The 17,946-nt window shown below is 39.6% G+C and overlaps 1 protein-coding gene across 5 annotated transcripts in view; it reads left to right on the top strand.

Annotated features, from left to right (window-relative positions):
• ADAMTSL3 (ADAMTS like 3) overlaps window positions 1-17,946 on the top strand; it is a 392,199-nt gene that overhangs the window by 224,264 nt on the left and 149,989 nt on the right. For all 5 annotated transcript variants that reach the window (XM_055362792.2, XM_055362793.2, XM_004056691.5 and 2 more), the window contains one exon: window positions 13,352-13,463. In XM_055362792.2, coding sequence (XP_055218767.2) covers window positions 13,352-13,463 — 112 coding nt within the window. The remainder of the gene's footprint in view (window positions 1-13,351; window positions 13,464-17,946) is intronic.

Here is a 17,946-nt window from a genome sequence, read left to right on the forward strand (position 1 = left end):
GATGCCATTTGCTTCATTGATTGACAGCCAGATAGATACTATTCATTCAGTGAGAATTTACTGAATGTTTGCATCTATGAGTGGATGTTTGTGAATATCAGTTTTAAGTATATTCCCATGAGGATATCTAAAAAAATTAAATGACTTTGATAAAGACATCTCTTTCCATGGTTAATTTTTAACTACTGTTGGTAGTTTTTCTCATCTTTTAAAATATATATATATCTTCAGGGAGAAAAAAAAGTTTCTCTTCTTCGGGCTCTGAAATCTTCCTTTTTCAGCCAGTTGTCTTCTTAGGGATTCATTTTTTTTCCAGTCTGATATTTTGTGTTTCTTCAGGAAAATGTTTTCTGATTGCTTTTCTACTAGTCCTCAGTTGTACAATCTCTGTCTTCAGTTTCCTCAGCTCTAGATATCTTTTATGCTGTCAACCCATGAGCCTCTTTTCTTTCTGGGGAGTTATGATAACATATTTAACTTATGCGGGGGCAAGAGGATTTGAAACTGCCTGTCTTCGTTCTCTCAAAGAACATGTTGGAGGCTTGCAATGCAGTGCAGATAGTGGCTAAATTTATACATTCACAGGTGTTTCAATACTCAGCAAGACACAGTTTTAGAGTCAGTGCCTGTATTAGTTTCATGAGACTGTTGTTACTGAGTACCACGACTGAGTGGCCTAAACAACCGAATTTATTGTCCCACAGTTCTGGAGCCCGAAAGTCCAAAATCAGGATGTTGGCAGGATCGGTTTCTTCTGAGGGCTGTGAGGGAGAAGCTGTATTATGCCTTTCGCCTCAATTCTTAGAGTTCGGGCGTCATTTTCCCTCTGTGCATGTCTGCCTCTGGGTCCAAATTTCTCAATTTCTCCCATGCCTTTTTTTTTTTGAGACAGAGACTCACTGTGTCACCCTGGCTGAAGTGCAGTGGCACAATCTCAGCTCACTGCAACCTCTGCTTCCCGGGTTCAAGCAACTCTTCTGCCTCAGCCTCCTGAGTAGCTGAGACTACATGTACGTGCCACCACGCTGGGCTAATTTTTGTATTTTTAGCAGAGATGGGGTTTCGCCATGTTGGCCAGGCTGGTCTTGAACTCCTAGGCTCAAGCTATGTGCCCATCTCTGCCTCCCAAAGTACTGGAGTTACAGGCATGAGCCACCACACCTGGCCAGTCTAAGTTTCCCCTTTTTATAAGGACACCACTCATACTGGATTAAGTCCTCCCGGTTACCTTACCTTAACTACATTGGCAAAGACTGTATTTCCAAATAAGATAGTATTCTGAGATACTGTGGGCTAGGCTTTCAACATGTTGTTTTGGGGGCACACAATTCAACCCGTAACAGTGCCAGCAGAAAAGAAAATTTACCTATTTCCTCATGCCTCTCAATCATTGGGATTCTGTCTCATCCTAAGCATTTGTCATTCATTCCAAAGGCAGAAACTTTTAGAATATTGCATATTTTACTGTAATGTGGTCTGTTGAGGGAAATTTCTTGGTTAAAGCAATTCATATACTGCTTTAGTAATTACCGGAATTCACAGCTAAGATATATGTATAAATGTAGACATACTATGAATAGTTTTATATAAAAATCTATTTCATAAATTTTGGAAATTCTTTTGAAGTGGCCAAGTCAAGTAGTTGAATTTGAATTCATTTTTATACCATTGGTTTTTTTTGTTTGTTTGTTTTTGAGATAGGGTCTTGCTCTGTCACCCAGGCCAAGTACAGGCTGCAAGTAATCCTCTGGCCTCAGCCTCCCAACTACCTGGAACTACAGGCACACAACCCCACAGCCACCTAATTTTTAATTTTTTTGTAGAGACAGAGTCTCACTGTGTTACCCAGGCTGGCCTTGAACTCCTGAGCTCAAGCAACGCTCCTGCCTCAGCCTCCTAAAGAGCTGGGATTAGAGGTGTGAGCCACCATGGCTGGCCACATACTTTTATTATAAAACTCATTTTCCTCATCAAACAGTGGTAATACACTTTTGCAAATGTTAATGTGCATTTCTCTTTTGCCATTCTCTGTACTTCACCATCTCCTTTGTCAGCAGAGCTGTTTGCCCTGCGGATTTGACAGCAGTGGTATGGCAGGTGAGTGATTAGCAGGAGTGCAAGAGAAAGCATTCATGCTCATCTTTTCATGATTAAAGTAGGGTTATTATTATTTTAGCTTAGTCTTTTGTTTTGAAAGCCACCCTTAGTGGAGAGAGATGAAGATTTTCCAAATTGATTTAGTCCCCATAACATTTCCAGGGCCAAGCCTGGAGTCCTAACCCATAGCACATCTTCTATAACATGGAGAGGATGCTCCTTTCTCCAGTAAGGCTGCACCTCGGTCTAGTGTCCTCAGGAGGATGTGCACCACAGGGCATGTCCAGCCAGGATGTGGAAAGCCTTCTCCCTCTCCTGGCGCCAGGACAAAGGAAGCGGGCAGCGAGCCATGTTTCATGATGGTGGTTGCTCTCCAGGGCAGGGAGGCTTTCAGGGAAAGCCAAAAGCAGAAAAGGAGCTTTTGCTCCCATCCCACGCAGAGCTCCCAGAGGAAAGCGCCTCATAGGGATCCCACCTCCATCAGCAACAACCCAGAGAAGCCTCATGAGAGTGAAAGTGGAATTAGTGCCATGAAATGTTTAGTCACAGGTTGAGTCTCCCCGGAGTCTCCTTCAGTTCCTGAGTGGTAATGGAAGACATCTAGAAAGTTTAATGTACTCGTGACTGGCCAGGGGGTGACATGGTGCTGGCAAAATGACCCTTTAGCGGAGAGGTGTAGTTAGAGAGACTGTGGGTCGTATTTTGTTCAGAAAAGGCCCAGTTTGTGCCTGTTACCCCTGCTTAATTGTTAGTAGCTCCTCCTTTCACTCTCAGAGCCATCCTGGCATGAACAATAAAGCCGATGATCTCCCTAGGTGCAGAGCTGTAAAGCCAGCCAAGGATTGGATAGGGGTCCCAGCCACACCACCGAGAACGTGCAGCAAGACAAGAATGACAGTGTCGAGGGACTAGGGGAAAGATAGTGTGCCCACTGGCAGCAATTAGGGCCCATCTGAGGATATCATGCATGGATTTGAGTAAGTTGCTGTGTATTTGCCCTGCACTGAAAGTAAAAGGCACTGGTCCAGGTGTCACATGTGAACAAGACGATGTGATCTCCGGAAGCCCGGTAGGCCTTTGTCTTTCTTGTGGACCTTCTCAGCGAGGAAACCTCAGAAACTCCACAGTAGACCTTTTACCACCTCTCATCAACAAGAAGTGGGTCACGTGCCCACTCTGTACCATCCACTACTGTGTTCATCTGGGTCCTCTAAGAATCAAATGCCAAGGCAGGATGAGAAGTGAAAGAAATTTATTCAGGAAATGCCTGTGAGAAAAAAGAGGGAGAGAAAGCAGGGTGATGCTGAGAGAGCCGTCAGTTTGCACTGAAAATCTGACCATGAGTGAAGGAGAGAGGGAAGGAAGGAAGGTTGGATGCAAGCATATTAAATGCAGTAGGTTCTAGGAGAATTCAGCAAAGCTGGAGAGGAAACCCTGAGCCAATGTCATTCATCATAGGACTCCAGTGTCTCCCAAGAATGGCTCTGCCTTCAGTACCCTTGCTGTGCTTAGTCACTGGCTAGGAGCATCCCATGGGAAGCTTGACCCAGAACTGGGGCTGTTGGCCAGTGACACCCTTTGCAGTTGTGTATCTGAGCAGAACACTCATGGGTCCTGCCACTAGCAAGGCAAATGTGACCACGGTGATTCACGTAGAACAGTCAGGATGTGCAGTGGCTCACGCCTGTAATCCCAGCACTTTGGGAGGCTGAGGCAGGCAGATCATGAGATCAGGAGATCAAGACCATCCTGGACAACATGGTGAAACCCCATCTCTACTAAAAATACAAAAATTAGCTGGGCATGGTGGCAGGCGCCTGTAATCCCAGCTACTTGGGAGGCTGAGGCAGGAGAATCACTTGAACCCGGGAAGCGGAGGTTGCAGTGAGCCGAGATTGCACAACCGCACTCTGGCCGGGTGACAGAACGAGACTTCATCTCAAAAAAAAAAATAAAATAAAATAAATAAAAAAAAGAACAATCAGGATGTATGTGTAAGACACAGGAGGAAGGAATGAACATGAACAAAATTGAGTGTCTGTAGACTGGAAAGGAGAAATGGATGCTGGTAGGCAATGAAATGTGTCTACTACACTAAGGATTTCTCTTTCTGTAACACATCTGGCTTAATGCCTTTTCTCTCTTTCTTTCTTTTCTTTTCTTATTTTTCTTTTCGGTGGTAATGGAAAAGACTTAGAAACCATTTATGTTTCTCTTAGGCTTATTATTTTAGCCAATTTTGAAATTTACATTTTTCTACGGAAGTATCCAATTCATCTCATTTTTCAAACTTAGCTCTTCAAATGTAATCATGGTATTCTCTTGTTGTTAAAAACAATCTCCTCTTTACCTATAACAATGTCTCTTTCATTCCTAAACTCGTTTATTGGTTCCTTGCGTAATTGTTGTTTTGTTCAGACCATCCAAACATTGTCTCTGAGACATCTAACAACTAGATTTTTGTTTTGTTCATTAACTCAGAGTTTTTTTTACATTTCTATTTATATAAATTTTTATTTATTTCTTTTATCTTTGTATGGGTTTATTTTGGTATTATATTTTCAGCTGCTAGAGCTGAATTCTTAATTCATTCTATTTTCATTTTTTTCTCCATTAAATGTATTTAGGGCTATCAGTTTCCCTATACAGAAGTTCTCAATTTTACTGTAATGTAGTTTATCAGCCTTTAACTTTATAGTTAGTGCTGTTTGTATCCTGGTTGAGAAATCTGCCTCATCCAGAATCATGAAGAAATTCTTCTTTTTGTTGTTGTTTGTTTGTGGGTTTTTTTGTTTTTGTTTTGTTTTGTTTTGTTTTGAGATGCAGTCTTGCTCTGTTGCCCAGGCTAGGGTTCGGTGGCACAATCATGACTCACTGCAGCTTTGACTTCCTGGGCTCAAGTGATTCTCTCACCTCAGCCTTCCAAGTAGTTGGGACTACATGTGCACACCACCATGCCTGGCTATTTATTCATTTATTTATTTGAGTCTCTCTCTGTCGCCCAGACTGGAGTGCAGTGGCACGATCTCACCTCACTGCAACCTCCACCTCCTGGGTTCAAGCTATTCTCCTGCCTCAGCCTCCTGTGTAACTGGGATTACAGGTGTATGCCACCACACCCAGCAAGTTTTTTGTATTTTTAGTAGAGACAGGGTTTCACTCTATTGGCCAGGCTGGTCTTGAACTCCTGACCTCAAGTGATCCACCCACCTCAGCCTCCCAAACTGCTGGGATTACAGGTGTGAGCCACTGTGCCCGGCCAAATTAAACAAAAAAAATTTTTTTTTGTAGTAACAGGATCCAGCTGTGTTGCCCAGGCTGGTCTCAAACTCCTGAGCTCAAGCGATTCTCCCACCTTGGTCTCCCAAAGTCCTGGGAATACATGCCCGACCCCTAAGATATTCTTCTATGTTTGTGTTTGGAAGCCTTAATATTTTTCTTTTCACACCAAAGGCTATAATCCATCTAGAAATTATTTTGTATATATTGTGAGGTATAATAGAATCAATATTTTTTCTATATGACTGTTTAATTGACCTAGAGCCATTAGGTGAAGAATGATCCATTGCCTATTTCTCTGAAGTCTGGTAATAACAATGTATTTATGGACCCTACTTTGTTTCACTGATCTGTTTGTTTATTTGTGCCAATACCATTGTGAGATATCTACTGTAGCATTAAAATAAGTCTTGATATCTGGAAGTATAAGTTTCAGCTTTGTTCTTGCAGATTATCTTTGCTTTTCTTGACACTGCATTTTTATATCATTGAAATCAGCTTGTCTGTTTTTAAAAATCTGCTGGATTTTGATTGGAATTGCATTGGATCTGTATGTCAATTTAAGGAAAATTGACATTTTCCAATACTAAGTCTTTCAAGTCATAAATATGCCATATCCATACATTTTTTAGTTCTTTTAAAATTTCTCTCAATAATGTTCATAATTTTTACTCTATGTCTTTAATATGTTTTATTACGTTTATTTTCAGGTGTTGGTTATTTTGATGTTACTATAAATGGTATTTTTTTCAGTTTCTATGTGTTTCTGGGGTGTGGAAATATTGATTTTTGTGTATTGACATTATATTCTTACTATATTCATGTATTAATACTAATAGTTTGTGAATTCTTTTGGATTGTATACATACACAATTGTGACATCTGCAAATAATGAAGATGGCAGCTGTCCTTGTTTTGCATCTCACTTCAGGAGCAAAGTTCCCTGTAATTCACCATTATATATGATGTTTACTATAAAATTTTTTATAGATATTTTATTTGGTGAAAGAATTTTTTCTTTTTCTAGTTTGCTTCATTATGTACAAGCATAGAGCTTTATCAGATGCATTTTCTGCATCTTTAGAGATGATCACATGGTTTTCTCCTTTTTCCTTTTTAATGTAATAAATGACATTGATTTTTCAAATGTTAAACCAACTGTATCTTCCTGTGATAAACCTACTTAGTCATTATTCTTTTCAATTAGAATTTATTGTTAGTTGCCGGGCATGGTGGTTCACCCCTGTAATCCCAACACTTTTGGAGGCCAAGGCAGGCGGATCACGAGGTCAGGAGATTGAGACCAGCCTAGCTAACACGGTGAAACTCTGTCTCTACTAAAATACAAAAAATTAGCTGGGTGTGGTGGCATGCGCCTGTAGTCCCAGCTACTTGGGAGGCTGAGGCAGATGAATTGCTTCAACCTGAAAGGTAGAGGTTGCAGTGGGCCAAGATTGTGCCACTGCACTCCAGCCTGGGTGACCGAGTGAGAAGCCATTTCAAAAAAAAAATAGAATTTATTGTTAATATTAATTATTTTATTGTTTGTTAAAAGGTGTATCCTTTTATATATCACTGGATGTGATTTTAAATTATTTCACTTAAGGTTTTTGTTGTTGTTTTGGTACCTATGTGAAGGAAAGGGTTTGCTTGTTCGTTTGTTTTCTTGGAATGCCTTTTTCAGGTCTTGGCATTTTATTCTGCTTTTATAAAACAAGTTTAGAAGTGTTTCCTCTTATTCTCTGCAATAGTTTGCAAACGTTTGATTCCTTTTTTTTTCTTTAAATGTTTGGCAGTGTGCACCAGAAAATATTTAGAATTATGCATTTAATGTCTTTGAAAGATACAGATTCTTTAGATTTTCTTATTTCTTATGTCTGTTTTGTTTCAATGAATTTGTCTATTTCAACTAACTTTTAAAAAGTTATTGGCATACTTTTCATAGCATTCTCTTATTATTTGTTCACTTTCTGAACAACCTGTAGTATGTCCTCTTTCTCATTCCTGTCATTGACTATTTGTGCCTACTCTTCTCCTTGCTCAGTCACATCAGAGGGTTATCAATTTTATTAGACATTTTGCAGAAACAACTTTTGGGTTCATGACTGTTTTACTCTAGTTTTCTTTCCATATCATTAATGTCTGCTCCTATCTTTATTATGTCCACTCTTACTTCTTTAGATCCCATAGGCTGTTTTTTTCCTAAACTTCTTGAGATGGATTATGAAATCATTAATTTTCATCTTTTCTCCCTAAAACATATACATTTAAGTCTATAAGTTTCTCTCAGTGCATGCCTTATATTTAATTTAATAATTTTGATATGAAATGTTTTCCTTCATCATTCAGTTAAATTACTTTGTAAGTTTCATAATTATATATTCTTTGACTTGTAGATTATTTAGAAGTATAACATCCAACCATGAGGGAATTTTCCAGTAATCTTTTTAAAATTTATTTTTATAGCTTAATTCTACTGTGGTCAAAGAACATACTCCATATTATTTCAATATTTCAAAATTTGTAAAACTTGGTTTGTAGCTCAGAATATAACAAAGTTTGGGAGAATGTGATGCGTCGTCTTCTGTTGTTGGATACAATGTTCTATGTATGTCAATTAGGTCACGTTTAGTAATTGTGTTATTCAAAATTATAACCTTCCTGATTTTTGTCTGCTTATTCTATCATGAGAGATGTGCTAAAACTACCCCGCGACTGTGCATTGTGCCTTCTGTATTTTGAGGCTAGTTTGGTAAGTATGTTCACATTTAGAATCATTGCATCTTCCTAGTGAATTGACCCTTCTGTTATTATAAAACGTTTCTTTCAGCACTTTGAGGATATCTCCCCATTGTCTTCTGACTTCAGTTTATTCTGTGGAGAAGTCAGCTATCAGTCTTCTTTTTGTTCCTTAGAAATAATTTGTCCTTTTTCTTCATCTGCTTTTAAGTGTGTTCCCTTTGTTTTGGGTTTTCATCAACTGGGCTATGGTGTAATTAGTGCCTTTCTTCAGCTTGAGGTCCAGGTTTCTCATGAATCTGTGGCTTGAGATCCGCTATCAGTTTTGACAGATTCTCATTTATTATCTCTTCAGATTAACTTCTGTCCCAAGCTCTTTGTTATGTATTTATATGTAATTATACCTTTACCTGTATCCAATTTGTCTAATTTCCACTTTCTTTTTATCTGTCATTTTACTGATCCTTTGCTCAGGTGTGTCTAATTCAGGGATCAGCAGATTACAACCAGCAGGCCATCACTGTTTTTGTAAATAAAGTTTTATCAGAACAGCCACCCCTATCTGTTTACACATTGTCAATGGCTACTTTTGCACTATACTAGCAGAATTGAATAGTTGCAACAGAAACCATGTAGCCTGAAAACCTAAAATGTTTACTATCTGGCTCTTTATAAAATACTTGCCAAAGTCTATTTTAATCCACTTTTAAGTTTGTCCATTGAGATACTGATTTAAATTATTGCATCTTTTATTCCTATAATTTCCATTTTAGTTATAGCTTGTTTCCAGTGAAATTCCCCATCTTATAATTTGATTTCTTGAACATTTTAATCTTGTTCCAAGTTCTCTGAAAAACAGAGCCCGAGGCAAAGTGTTCCAATACTTATGTTATAATCATAGGAATAGCATAAGGTGTTGCTAGGCCCCTCCTGCGGGGAAACAAGACTGAAGCCAAGGCCAGGGTTGCAGGAGGTGGTAATGGTGTACTTAAGTTTTTATATTTTCATCAGTTAATACCAATATCTGGATTTCCTGTCATTATGTTTATAATATCTATTTTTTTCACTTTTTTGGGTTGTCATTAAATTTTGTTTTTTCTATTCTTGGTTACTTTTAAAGTTTGTGCTGTATATTGTGGAAGAAAGGTTGTGGGTATAATTTGAGATTGTAGCAGATTTATTGATACTCTTTGTTAAAATCCCCTTTAAAAATTATTATCAGATTATTTTTGCTTCTAGATCTTCAGTCTAACACTCTTCCAACTGGATTATTTTAGCTGTCTTATTTTTGCTTCTAGAAGACAGCTAGGTTAGCAACCAGTGATCTTTATCCAACAAAGAATTGAGATAACTTGAACCAGGGCTTTATTCCCTTTGAAGGTTGTCGTGTTTCCAGTTTACTTTATTCCTATGATAAAACTTTCTAGGGTCCTGGGCTGGGAACCTGGGGTGTTTACCAACACCTGACACCTTGGAAGGCCTTGAGCTCTAGTGTTCGCTTTCCACTACGTGAGGCTGATGACAGATCTGTCCAGTTTCTCAGCTGCTCAGCCACCACTTGCAGACTGGAAAATGCCTTGAGCAAAAAGGTAGAGCCAAATGTCACGCCAAATTTGCTCACATTTCTGAGTTTCTTTTGTGTCTTTGGTCTTAGTCCTGCAAATCCTCACTAGCATGGTAGTTTTCTGATGCACTAAAATACACTAAAAATATTTTATGGGCCGGGCGCTTTGGCTCATGCCTGTCATCCCAGCACTTTGGGAGGCTGAGGCAGGTGGATCACCTGCTGTCAGGAGTTTGAGACCAGCCTAGCCGACATGGAGAAACTGCATCTGTACTAAAAAATACAAAAATTAGCTAGGCATGGTAGCGTGTGCCTGTAATCCCAGCTACTCAGGAGGCTGAGGCAAGAGAATCCCTTGAACCTGGGAGGCGAAGGTTGCAGTGAGCTGAGATCGCACCACTGTTCTCCAGCCTGAGTAACAGAGCGAGACTCCCTCTCAAAAAAAGAAAAAAAAAAAAGGCTGGGCGTGATGGCTCACGCCTGTAATCCCAGCACTTTGGGAAGCCGAGGCGGGCGGATCATGAGGTCAGGAGATCGAGACCATCCTGGCTAACATAGTGGAACCCTATCTCTACTAAAAAAAAATACAAAAAATTAGCCAAGCGTGGTGGCGGGCACCTGTAGTCTCAGCTACTCGGGAGGCCGAGGCAGGAGAATGGCGTGAACCCGGGAGGCAGAGCTTGTAGTGAGCCGAGATCGCGCCACTGCACTCCAGCCTGGGCGACAGAGCGAGACTCTGGGTCAAAAAAAAAAAAAAAAAAGAAAAAGAAAAAAGAAAAAGAAAAAGGAAAATTTTAGGCAGCATTTTTATTTATTCTCACTGGGGAGATTCATCAGAAACAAGCAGTCCTGCCACAGCCAGAAACAAAGCTCCTTAGCAGTGTATCCTATCTGTGTAATACCTGTGCTGTCTCCACTCCGTTACCATAACCCTGCCTCTCCTTCCCTACACACACATCTTGTGTCTGGAATTTTTATGTCATTTTGTAATTAAGCACATAAAACCACTATTTTAAAATCAATCCTTGTTTAGATTCTCTCATAAGCTTTATTGATTTATTTAATCATTATTGCTTCTTGCATCTCACTACTTCTGTATTTATATTAGTTCTTAGGTACATTCTTTAGTAGTTTTTTTTCTTTTTTTCCAGTGAATATCTCTAAGTGTTAAAGTTTCAGAATCATTTTGTGTCGGAAAATATATTTATTTCATTGATTAATGATTGGTCATTTGATTATAGGTGAATAGCTGATAACTGATTACTGATTAATAACTTGGTTATAGAATTCTAGATCCAATATTCTTGTCCCTCATCACTTTAAGGACTTGACTTTGTTTTCTTGAATCCGATATTGCTTGTGAGAAATGTGATGTTAATCTGATTTTTCACATTTTTCTAGGTAATCATATTTTTGTATGTGATAACTTTTAGGATTTTTCTTTATGCTTTTTGTTTTATTTTTTAAAATATCTAGAACTCAATGAGCATTTTGAAAGAGAGAATTCTGTCTTTCTTAAAATCTAGGAAATTCTAAGCAATTATATCATTAAATATTGTCTCTTCATCATTCTATTTGTCTATTATCTATTTTTTAAAGAAATATAGCAGATTTATTGATATTCCTTATTAAAATTCCCTTTAAAAATTAAACTGTATTATTTTGATAAGCTGTTTCTTCCACTAAATATAGCATTTCTCATATGAAATATCTTTTATAATACTATTTTTATTTTATTTTATTTTATTTTTTGAGATGCAGTCTCACTCTGTTGCCCAGGGTGGAGTGCAATGGTGTGATCTCAGCTCATTGCAACCTCTGCCTCCCGGGTTCAAGCAATTCTCCTGCCTCAGCTTCCCGAGTAGCTGGGATTACAGGCATGTGCCACCACACCCAGCTAATTTTTGTATTTTTAGTGGAGCCATGGTTTCACCATGTTGGCCAGGCTGGTCTTGAGCTCCTGACCTCAAGGGACCTGCCTGCCTCAGCTTCCCAAAGTGCTGGGATTACAGGCATCAGCCACCACGCCTGGCCCACCATATTTATTTTTATTGTTAAAATTTTTTATCCCAATTTTATTTCTTGTTTTTTTTTTAATTGCATTTTTTAGAGATTTTTCTTTTTCATGTTTTTTTGAGACAGAGTCTTGCTTTGTTTCCCAGACTGGAGTGCAGTGGCGTGATCATGGCTCACTGTAGCCTCAAACTCCTGGACTCAAGGTGTCTTCCTGCCTCAGCATCCCCAGTAGCTATAGCTGGGACTACAGGTGCATGCCACCACACCTGGCTAATTTTAAACTTTTTCTTTTGGAGAGATAGGATCTCGCTATGTTGACCAGACTGATTTCAAACTTCTGGCCTCAAGTGATCCTCCTGCCTTGAACTCCCAAAGTGCTAGGATTACAGGTGTGAGCCACTGTGCCTGGCCTGATTTTTCTAACACAGTAATTTTTTCTTTTACTTTTTTTTTTTTAGATGGAGTTTCACTTTTGTTGCCCCGGCTGGAGTGCAATGGTGCGATCTCAGCTCACTGCAACCTCCGCCTCCCGGGTTCGAGCTATTCTCCTGCCTCAGCCTCCTGAGTAGCTGGGACTACAGGCACATGCCACCACACCCAGCTAATTTTTGTATTTTTTAGTAGAGACCAGGTTTGCCATGTTGGCCAGGCTGGTCTCAAACTCCTGACCTCAGATGATCTACCCACCTCAGCCTCCTAAAGTGCTGGGATTATAGGCGTGAGCCACTGTGCCTGGCCACATTAATCTTTTCTTAGCATTTTTAATTGACAAAAATTGTACATATTTATAGTGTATAACATGATATTTTGAAATATGGGTATATTGTGGAATGGCTAGATGGAACTAATTAACATATATATTACCTCATTGGTGCCCTATTTCCCTTTTTTTTTTTTTTTTTTTTTTTTTTTTTTTGAGGCAGTGGTTCAAGAGATTCTCCCACCTCAGCCTCCTGAGTAGCTGGGACTACAGGCATGTGGCACCATGCTGGGCTAATTGTTGTATTTTTAATAGAGATGGGGTTTCACCATGTTGGCAAGGCTGGTCTCGAACTCCTGACCTCAAGTGATCTACCTGCCTTGACCTCCCAAAGTGCTGAGATTACAGGTGTGAGCCACCGTGCCTGGCCCCCGTTTCCTTTTAATTAGATACTAGACTGTTTAAACACCTTATATTTGTACACTTAAGTTGAGTTCTTGCAGTTGTGCTTCTAGAAGAATTTTTCAGAAGGATGTGCTTAAATATATTATTATTAAAAATGTAAGAGTCTCCACTATGTGCTATATTGTGAGCAAACCCAAATCAATTCTCAATCTGTGTTGTCAAAATTAAAATCAAATGTTTCAGGAAGAAAAACAGTATGAAACGAACAAACAAAAAAGTCTACCTACATTTTTTGTGAATCCATTCATAGGCATGGAATTATCTGGAAAAATGACTCCAGGGAGATTTGCAGAAGATCACCTGAGCCCCCATTTATGACAAATCTTAATGAAATGTCATCACATCTTAAACTTATTGGACTCTTGCCCCATAGTTTTTCTAATGGACGGGTGGTTGTCTACATACATGAAGAACATTTATCTTATTCTGAAAGGTGTGGAAAGCACTAGCTCCTTGTTTGCACGTGTGTTCTCACAGTTCTCTTTGTCCAGACCAGGTACACTGCAGCCAAAGACAGCGTGGTTCAGTTCTTCTTTTACCAGCCCATCAGTCATCAGTGGAGACAAACTGACTTCTTTCCCTGCACTGTGACGTGTGGAGGAGGTGAGGCCCAGGCTTTGTTCATGAATATTTAGAGCTCAGAGTTAGATAAATTACACATTTACATTTTCGAAGCTGATTTTAAAATTGGTGTGGTGATTAGAGATGTCTCATCACACAGCACCTTACTTAGCAGCCTGAATGCAATCGTGTTAATGAAGAAGATGCATTTGCCTTTATTCTTGAAGACAGGTGCAAAACTGGATTTGGAAAATACCTTTTACTTTTAGCCAAAAAAAACCCAAAACAAAACTGTAAAAAAACTTGTTTGCATGTGTTACTGCATTTCTCTTCTTGATTGCCCTTAAAGTATGTATTATTTTTAATTTTCTATGAAAAATCTGAGAAGCAGAAAGATGGAGTGACTTGCCCAGCCTGGTTGAGTCAATGGGTGTGTTGGTTCTAATGTTAGATTTACAACTTTTCTCTCCTCAGGTGCAAGAGTATAAGCTTATTAAAAAGAGAAAGGGTCCCTACTAAGTGTTAAGGGGAAAGCCCTGCTTATTGTCTGCTTAGTTCAAGGTCTTTTTTTTTTTTTTTTTTTTGAGTCTCGCTCTGTCATCCAGGCTGGAGTGCCATGGCCAAATCTCGGCTCGCTGCAACCTCCGCCTCCCAGGTTTAAACGATTCTCGTGCCTCAGCCTCCTGAGTAGCTGGGATTACAGGTGCCCACCACCATGCCTGGCTAATTTTTGTATTTTTAGTAAAGACAGGTTTCACCATGTTGGCCAGGCTGGTCTTGAACTCCCAACCTCAGGTGATCTACCTGCCTTGGTCTCCCAAAGTGCTGGGATTACAGGCATGAGCCACTGTGCCCAGCCTTTTTCAAGGTTTTCATAGTCAGTTGAGGAAGGTTTGGGGACAAGTGTAATCCAGGGCTCCACACACACGCTACAAAAGCAGCATCTTTCATGCTCCGGTGGAAGATAATTGTCCATTTGATATGGAGAACTGGCAACTCTCTGGAGCAAATGAGGAGGCAACTAGAGCTACTGTCAAAATAATTCTCTTTTTCTGAACTGACCTTTTAAATCAAAGAATAAATGCATGCAACCCAGGAACCATGACTTACTAGAATAGGGATTTATGTTGAAGCTTCCCCTTAGAGTACCAGGCAGTGGTACTATGTATTTACCATGTGTCAAGCCATGGGTTAGATGTTCATAATCACATTTATTCTTCAAGAAAACCCTAAGGAAGGTCTCTTTTATTCCTGTCTTATGCATGAACAAACTGACACTTAGAAAGTGTAAAGAGCATACAGTAGTATGTTGTTCAGCTAGTAAACAGTGCAGCTAGGATCTGGTGCCAGATCTGCTTGATGTCAGAGTCATGCTCTAAATGACTTTGCCCTTTGCCTCCCCTAAACCTCCTACTACACCTGGGACCAGATCAGGGTATACAGGCTCAGGTATGGTCTTGTTTGAAGAGCTAGAATAAATCCTTCTCCAGCCCAGCCTAGCTCCACATCTTTTCAATCCTTGAAGCCTACCGCATATCAATTTACTTAGAGTCAGAAACTGGCCTTTCTCCTTTAAACTACAGGTATATGAAGGAGGGCTCTTCAGTCAGTAAATATGCTGTGAATATACAGGTTGCTGTGAATATGCAGGCAGATGTCTGTCTTCTGGAATTTAGGCTCCCCCTAAAACAACAGGGCAGGCACTTTTTTGGGAAGCACTGGGCAGCCCAGGCCCAGGAAGAAGTTTACGTCCCCGGAAATGGAAGAGAAGACTGAATAGTGCCACAGAAAGAAAGTAAAAGTGAATCTCCCCAGTTTGCCAGCTAGTTCTTCCCAGGGCCAGGGTTGAGGCAATGGACCACTTGATTATGATCCTGCAGCAGTGATTCTCACAGTGGGCTTCCTGGACCTGCAGCATCAGCATCTCCTGGGAACTAACTAGACATGCAGATTCTCAGGCCCCACCGCAGACCTACTGAGTCAGAAACCCCAGAGTGTGGCTCATCCTCCAGGAGATGATGGTACACACTCCACTTTGAGAACCATTGCCTCTTTAAGCCAGTGTCTTTGGATAGCAGCTGGAGCCATATTGCCATCACTATTTTTGCCATATCTGTGTTATTCCTGCACTGTTATTTACTAAAGGATTTTTCTTTAAGGGGGCATTTATTCAACTTAAATAAACATATTCACGAAAAGAATTTAATAGTACTACCGTAAGTGGAAATCTATCCCTTGTCACAAATAGAACACAATCACAAAATTAATATAGTGAAAACAAACCAGTGGAGTAAGTCATCTTCAAGTTTCTACCAGCTCTGACATTCATTCAGTTTATTTTCAATTCCTCCTGAATTTTCTTGAATGTTATAAGCATTTTTATGAGGCAAAGTTTCCTTTACATCTTTGAGTCACTTATGACTCTTTGGGTACTCTTACTCTGCAGAAAAACAAACATATCTCTCTCCTTTTTGTTTGTTTGTTTGTTTTAGAGGCAGGTCTCACTAAGTTGCCCAGGCTAGACTCAAACTCCTGGGCTCAAGCGATCCTCCAGCCTCAGCTTCCCAAGTAGCTGGAACTACAGGCACGTGGCACCATGCCTGGCTAATTTTTAAAATATTTTGTAGAGATGGCGTCTCACTATGTTGCCCAGGCTGGTCTCCAACTGGTGGGCCCAAGCCATCCTCCCACTCCAGCCTCTCGAGTAGCTGGGAGTGCAGGCATGTGCCACCATTCCTGGCTCAAACATCTATTTTTTTTTTAAATTTTATTTATTTATTCTTACACATAGTCATTCAGAGAGACGTTCACATTTGGATCCATAAGATAAAAGACACTTTCTACTCCAGAGGAGACATTTTATAGTGGGATTCAGCTTAGTCCAGTTGATTAAGTTCTTGGGAAGCAAATAGGTGTTTCTCATACTTGGGTGCCCATGGAAAGACATAGTCCTGCTGGAACTATAAATGTGCATGAGCACTTAGCAGTGAGATCGTCTCCAAAGATAGCAGTGGATGTAAGAACAGAAGGGAGATTTTAGGCTGCTTTTGGGGTTCCTGCCATTTTCTGTACGCTGGCAGAATTTCAGTACATTTGTTCAAGATATAGAAAGGCAATCTGCCTCATTTCTTTTGCTTTTTGCTATTTCTAAACTGTGATAAAACAAAAGAGGAAAATTAATTGTCTCTCCTCAAATTATAAACACCTGTATATGCCCTGTTTTCATTTAGAAGTCCATTTCTGTTTAGAACAAAGATTTTTTTTTCTGACTCAAGGAGCTGTAATCTCATTTTGTACTTGTTTTGGGGAAAATAAAACACACACATAAAACCCACAAAGAAAACATTACCAAAATTTAATTATATTAGTAATCAAATCTGTGTGATGTGTGTGAATGGAATTTCAGAGTTTTTTGGATAATCAAGAAAATTAGTTCATCGGTCTCTAAGGTACCAGGGGTACTTGAATGGACTTTCCTAGTCCCGTCTGTAATCGTCGATGTGAGACACTTGAGATCAATTTGGAGAAAGTACCTAGATTGCCATTGCCATCTGATATCGTTGACTTTCTGGCAGATATTGGCACCCAAGTAACATTTTATTGACTCCATTTGGATTTTCATTCTTGCGGTTTTGACCTTGCTTTTTATAATGCATACCAGTCCGTCCTTCTGCACTCAGCTTACATCCAAGCCATGTCTTGTAGAAGGCTGTCTAGTGGTTTATAAAATCAGATTCCTCTCGACAATCAGGACTTTAAATGTATTTTTAGACCTGTAGACCAACTGGCAGAGGCAGAGTGCTTGGCTTTTGGCATTTTTTCTTTCGTAAAGAGCTCATTCTAGTTTTGAAAAATTACCTTTTTTTGAAAAAGTTTAACTTTAACAAGACACGTATGTGGTGACAGGAAACTTGGAATCAGATCTTTCAGGAAATAGAAGCATCATTTTGTGACTTGCATTTTAAATTTATAGCACTCATCTATTTGCAAAGTTCACTTTCCTCAGAAACTCTACAAATTAGATTTAATAGAATCAGGAATAAGTCTTCATTCCTTCCGTTTGAAGGCTTGTGAGACGAGGGCTGGGGAGTGACATAGGGGGATGAATTTTGTTCCTTTCTGTATAGACAATGCTTAATTCCCCATTTGGAAAGCTTATTGGTATTGCAGGTGCCTGTGGCATCCCAGGGGAGCAGAGGAGTAAAATGCGGTACTGTGTATGCATATCATAAAATGTTATGAAAGAAATATTCAACTCAGCAACCACCCAGCGCAAGGGTAGTTCTCAAAAACATGATGTTGAGTGAAAAAAGTGGAAAACGGAACAAGATTTAAAACACATTATCATTTATTAAGTTAAAAACAGATACACAAAAAAACAACCTTACGTAAGACGGTTGCATATTTCAGGACGTATGAACAACAAATCAAAATAGGTGTGTTGCAGGGATTGGAATGGGAATGTCAATAAGGGAAGAAGAGAGATTATACGGAAATGAGAGAAGGGCCTTGCACAGTGCGGTGG

Source organism: Gorilla gorilla, chromosome 16, assembly GCF_029281585.2.
Source record: "Gorilla gorilla gorilla isolate KB3781 chromosome 16, NHGRI_mGorGor1-v2.1_pri, whole genome shotgun sequence".
NCBI classification, from domain to species: Eukaryota; Metazoa; Chordata; class Mammalia; order Primates; family Hominidae; genus Gorilla; species Gorilla gorilla.